This window comes from Branchiostoma floridae, chromosome 12 (genome assembly GCF_000003815.2).
Source record: "Branchiostoma floridae strain S238N-H82 chromosome 12, Bfl_VNyyK, whole genome shotgun sequence".
NCBI lineage: Eukaryota > Metazoa > Chordata > Leptocardii > Amphioxiformes > Branchiostomatidae > Branchiostoma > Branchiostoma floridae.
Window position 1 is genome coordinate 7732764 of NC_049990.1, and position 6327 is coordinate 7739090.

The 6327-nt window shown below is 41.2% G+C and overlaps 2 protein-coding genes across 2 annotated transcripts in view; both read right to left on the reverse strand.

Annotated features, from left to right (window-relative positions):
• Window positions 1-198, reverse strand: part of LOC118426924 — a 4295-nt gene extending 4097 nt beyond the window's left edge. Inside the window, exon 1 of the mRNA XM_035836553.1 lies at window positions 150-198. Within this exon, the coding sequence (XP_035692446.1) occupies window positions 150-190 (41 nt within the window). The 5' untranslated portion in view covers window positions 191-198. The remainder of the gene's footprint in view (window positions 1-149) is intronic.
• Window positions 199-2955: 2757 nt separating this feature from the next.
• LOC118427496 (alpha-N-acetylneuraminide alpha-2,8-sialyltransferase-like) overlaps window positions 2956-6327 on the reverse strand; it is a 7010-nt gene continuing 3638 nt past the window's right edge. Inside the window, exons 6-8 of the mRNA XM_035837325.1 lie at window positions 4388-4480; window positions 3372-3637; window positions 2956-3176 (exon numbers count right to left, since the gene is read on the reverse strand). Coding sequence (XP_035693218.1) covers window positions 2959-3176; window positions 3372-3637; window positions 4388-4480 — 577 coding nt within the window. The 3' untranslated portion in view covers window positions 2956-2958. The remainder of the gene's footprint in view (window positions 3177-3371; window positions 3638-4387; window positions 4481-6327) is intronic.

Below are 6327 nucleotides of genomic sequence, written 5' to 3' on the forward strand. Positions count from 1 at the left end.
ATTTTTCCTTCCGCGAAAAAATACCCCCCCCAGACAATCCCCACTAAAAAAACTCGAACAGAAAAACCCCCCCCCCCCCCCTCCCAACAACTTACGCAAATGCCCCCAGAGAGGCCGGTGAAGGAGGCTAGAAGCACTAAGTGCCTCACCTGCTAGCATTTCTTCGGGCCAGTTTTCTCCAGGGCAACATATCACCAGGAGGAATGGAACCACTGTTAGCGGTACCGGTACCAGCAACAGGACACACGGTCGATGTTGACTTGTCATTTTGTCTCGTCACCAGGGAAGGCACAGACGCTAGACATATGAAATACAAAGAAACAAGACAGAAGATAAAACCTTAAAAAAATACAGATGTACAACTGAAAATAGCCAGTGGTCAAAGTATAAACGCAAGCAAACTTTTTAGTTTCTAAACTTTTTAGAGCTTGTGTCTACACAATATCTCGCCATGAATACCCTGCCATGCGTGAGGAAAAAAACTTAGGAATGGGGGAGCGCCCACCCCATTTTTTGCTACCTTTTTAGGATATTAATTTCTACGGAACTTTGAGCCCTGGGACACTTGGAAGGAAGGTCCCTTGACCAATCTTCCTCCCCCCGATGTGCATGGCATTGATGAAGTGCAAATGTAGCTAACCTACGGACATACATCAGGAACAACAAACACACCAACTGATTACAAGATGCCCCTGCCTTCACGGAGGTAATGACAACAGCACTAGCTTAGATATGATCACCCGTTCAGTCAGTTCAGAGCGAGCGTGTCACCTATCATGACGTCACCTCCCCAACCCTCCAGGTCCTCCAGGTAACCTTGTCCAGTTTACACAAGGTCAACAAAGTAAATATTGGGAGGAAAGTTCCGGACGATCTCTGCCTTCCCCGCTTTTCGACACACAATAAAAGTGAATTCTGGCAGAAAACATCGAGATTTTTCCTCTCAACAATACCTTAAGATAAATTTCACGCAAACAACAGGATTTCATAAATGCACAGCCGTTCTAATTTTGGGGTCGGCAAGGAACAAAACAAGCCAGTTGTTCAACATGCAAGCCAACCATGCACACTTTAAGATGCTCGTCATTCAAAGTTCTGCTTGGAGTCATTGTCAAACGTCTAGAAATAACAAATACACATTGAGCCTAGCAGTCGGCTTGGTTTTGTAGTTGTTAAGTAAGTAATTCTAGATCTTCATTTTTCCCCTCTGGAATAAATTGAGGAACGACGTGCAAGATGCGACCAGGCTGACAAATGAAATTAAGACCGCCACAGTAAACAGGTAAGTCAATGAGCAAAGACAGGCCGACTAGATTATGCCAATAGTTCGAACGGAAACAAACACACATGTGTCGTGGGAGAGGTTTATTTTTTATGCTAGAGGTCAAAGGAAACAAGCTGACCTTGAGATGTGCTGTTGCCAACAACGCAGCTTCAAAGGACGAGTTGTGTCCAACAACCTTGAAAGTTAAGAATAAGGGTATACAGACCATGAAGGTTAACGTTGTGGGGGGTATTCGTGACAAATTGTGTACACAAACGACACTAAGCTCAGACGATCTTTGATTTTACTCGCAAAGCTTGACCTTTGCCGCTCTACGCCACTTTACCCTCGGGCAAGTGATTATACATCGTCAAGCAGCTTTTCATACAACATGTTTCTATTGTATCACAAGTCGTTGGACAAGATGCCATAAGAGTCGGACTGGCTGCAAGTCAAATTTTTTTCGGTAAGAGGCGCTGTTGCACTGTTTTTGTTTCGTCAGCTGGTTAGTTGAGTTCATGTGCAGGTCACAGAATGCGCCACGGCTACTCTCCAAGCAGAGGTTAGGCTCCTGCCGTTTTTGACGACGCCTCAGATGAGTCGTCATGTGGTATATATTGCATTCAGTGTGCAAAAATTCTAGGAATTGCACAGGAATTTTTCCACAGGAATGCAGTATGCTGGGTATGCAAGCTCCCCTCCCCCAAATCTGTTCCAGACGTATCTCTGGTATGCAATGGTGGAATGTAGGTCACACGCTGGAGGAATTTGTCCTTTGAAACTAGTGGTAGACAGGGAAAATCTGCACAATGGATCACGTTGTCTTGGTTGTTATGTTATGTTATGAGGGATACATTTTCTTTTCTAGAGCTTTTTCAAGCCATACCCCACAGGCAGACAGGAAATACTTCTGTAGTGCTCAGCTGTAGGTTTAGGTCACTGGCAGACCATTGTGCTGTACCAGGGAGGGTACATTTCTGCTGGCTTTAGGTTTATGTTACAGGTGGGCTAGTATATTGTGCCAGGGATAGTGCGACAGGGAAGTTCCAGTCTATTTCTGATTTGAGCTGCATTGTTGCACCCTCAATCGTCGTCATGGCAATAATACATTTTTATTGCCAGTCTTGTTTAACGTTTTTTTAGTCGTTTTTATCGGGCTTTCTTTTTTGTCATTTTTTTTGCTGTGTCTAACCTAGGTTGGCCGGAGCCTAACCTCTGCTTGGAGAGTACGCCACGGCCACGCGTGTACTTTGTTGTCAATCAAAGTGTTCTTGCTGCAATGAGGAGATTTTCTCTTCTTAAAGTCTTTCATGAGTACGGTATGAACTGGACACACGCGCGCGCGCGCGCGCACACACACACACACACAAACCAACACACACACACACACACACACACGCGCGCGCGCGCGGTGCCTAGCAGTGATTTTCAAGCAGAGCCTACAAAGGAAGCCAAAGACTGTACCTGAAGGCTCGCAATTCAGCCTTTTGGGTGATTAATGAACCAGTCCATAAAATGCAAACAATCTATATTTAATAGCAGTTATACATATAGTCAGTCGTAATATATCAGAGTGTGATTTAGATTGAAAAAGCTTACTAAGCGACTGTAAAATATTATCTCGAGGAAGTGCTTGTACGTGTATTTTGAAGGAACAGAATTCATCTCTACTTCTATTGCATAATATTGTCCGCTCATTGACATGCGCGGGTTGTCAGACGAAGAACCCCGGTGTTGTGGAGATGCTGCAGTTGTCTGAACTCATCAGATATTCTGTGAAATTTTGTGGCGAAGGCATTGTCATAGTAATGCTCAGTCAGACGTCTGTTGTTCCTGTCGGAGTGGAAGGGCCAGAAACCGTACAGGTGCACCTCTTCGCATAGCTGTGTGGCCAAACCCACAAACAGAAGTCCTAGATGATCATAAATAACGGAAATTGAGTACAAAAGAATAAATGGATTTATAAGAATAAAATACACAGGAAAGGGAATGTAAAATGAAATTCGGAGAGACAATAAGTATATGATCAGAATAAGGAATATATTGATAAAACCAATTATTCATGCATTTTGTATGATATATTAGTGTTGCAGCTTACGATACCCACCTGACGACGCCTTCTGCGCCCTGATTCCATTATTTTTCCAAAATGATTTCATCGATCCTGTTACACGTGGATATGGTAAGATGACTTGGTTCCGGGCGCTGTTTCCTTGGAGGGCCTGCTGTGCTTTGAAGGCGTGATCAGCGTTAGTGGCAGTTTCAAAGGCCCAGATCCAGAGGTAGCTGTCTCCGTATACTGACAGGTCAGACATCAAGGCTCTAACGTTTATAGTCTTTACCGTCACCTTTCTTGTTCCTCCATAGTTGTACCTAGACAAAATGGAAAATAAGTCAGTGTCGATTCACAACTGCAAAGTTCACATCACACACATTCGCACGCACACACACACACACACACATACACCGTGACACACACACACACACACACACACACACACATACAAATAAAAGCACACGCACCTACAAATACACACAAACACGAATTCCAAGTAGTGACTTTGCTAGCGACAGACAACAGCTAAATGCATTAGTAATAATCAGCATGAAAGAGGTTTTACACGCTTTTTGATAGTACATGATATGTATACATGCCCATTCATTCTAATTGTTGCACGTTGTATATATACATATAGTGTATATACGGGCCAGTAATATGTAGATGTAAAACAACAAGAGTCGACATGACATGACATGACATGAAAAGTACATTAAACAGTGTATAAAGGCCTCATTTACACAGAGAAGCGTCAGTTGACGCTTGTGTACATCTGGCCATTGTAAAAGCTGTTTTGTGTCTTCCACCAAATGATGCAGAAATTTTCGCGGTGGTATAATGTTTTCACGTTGCCAATTCACCGCGAAGATAAAACCACCGCGAAAATGTTTCCATGGCAGCAAGAGAGTACAGTGCATAGTGCTACCGCGAATTCAAAACCAACGAAAACAGCCCTTTTCCCGGTATAGTGAAATTAAATTCCCGCTAACTTAAATGCATTTCAGATCCTGTGTTGCCATTCTCTTTTTAAATCTCAACATGATGATAAGACATAAAGAAAGTACCTGTATCTGATCATAGAGGGGTTGATGGTGATCAGACTGGTTTTCTTTCCGATGTCCTCCAAATATTCCTCGTACATCGGAGCCATGTTGAACCTACAAGTTACGAGGAGATAAAAGGTAAACAAATCCTTGAATAGAAAAAAAATTGAAAAACAATTGCACACTTGTCAACAAAAACGCAAGCAATAGACATAACAAAATAACCAGGTAACAAAATCTAGAAAACAAGATAATACTTATGAACATAATCAGGTAATACTCATCAAAATAACCTGGTGATACTCATCAACGAGCCAGGTAATACTCATCAACATAACCAGGTAATACTCATCATCATAACCAGGTAATACTCATCAACATAACCAGGTAATACTCATCAACATAACCAGGTAATACTCATCAACATAACCAGGTAATACTCAACATAACCAGGTAATACTCATCAACATAACCAGGTAATACTCATCAACACAACCAGGTAATACTCATCAACATAACCAGGTAATACTCATCAACATAACCAGGTAATACTCATCAACATAACCTGAGGTACTACTCATCAACATAACCAGGTGATACTCATCAACATAACCAGGTAATACTCATCAACATAACCTGGTGATACTCATCAACGAGCCAGGTAATACTCATCAACATAACCAGGTAATACTCATCAACATAACCAGGTAATACTCATCAACATAACCAGGTAATACTCATCAACATAACCAGGTAATACTCATCAACATAACCAGGTAATACTCAACATAACCAGGTAATACTCATCAACATAACCAGGTAATACTCATCAACATAACCAGGTAATACTCATCAACATAACCAGGTAATACTCATCAACATAACCAGGTAATACTCATCAACACAACCAGGTAATACTCATCAACATAACCAGGTAATACTCATCAACATAACCAGGTAATACTCATCAACATAACCAGGTAATACTCATCAACATAACCAGGTAATACTCATCAACATAACCAGGTAATACTCATCAACATAACCAGGTAATACTCATCAACATAACCAGGTGATACTCATCAACATAACCAGGTAATACTCATCAACATAACCTGAGGTACTACTCATCAACATAACCAGGTGATACTCATCAACATAACCAGGTAATACTCATCAACGAGCCAGGTAATACTCATCAACATAACCAGGTAATACTCATCAACATAACCAGGTAATACTCATCAACGTAAGCAGGCAATACTCAACATAACCAGGTAATACCCATCAACGAGCCAGGTAATACTCATCAACATAACCAGGTGATACCCATCAACATAACCAGGTAATACTCATCAACGTAACCAGGCAATACTCATCAACATAACCAGGTAATACTCATCAACATAACCAGGTAATACTCATCAACATAACCAGGTAATACTCATCAACATAACCAGGTAATACTCATCAACATAACCAGGTAATACTCAACATAACCAGGTAATACTCATCAACATAACCAGGTAATACTCATCAACATAACCAGGTAATACTCATCAACATAACCAGGTAATACTCATCAACATAACCAGGTAATACTCATCAACACAACCAGGTAATACTCATCAACATAACCAGGTAATACTCATCAACATAACCAGGTAATACTCATCAACATAACCTGAGGTACTACTCATCAACATAACCAGGTGATACTCATCAACATAACCAGGTAATACTCATCAACATAACCTGGTGATACTCATCAACGAGCCAGGTAATACTCATCAACATAACCAGGTAATACTCATCAACATAACCAGGTAATACTCATCAACATAACCAGGTAATACTCATCAACATAACCAGGCAATACTCATCAACATAACCAGGTAATACTCATCAACATAACCAGGTAATACTCATCAACATAACCAGGTAATACTCATCAACATAAC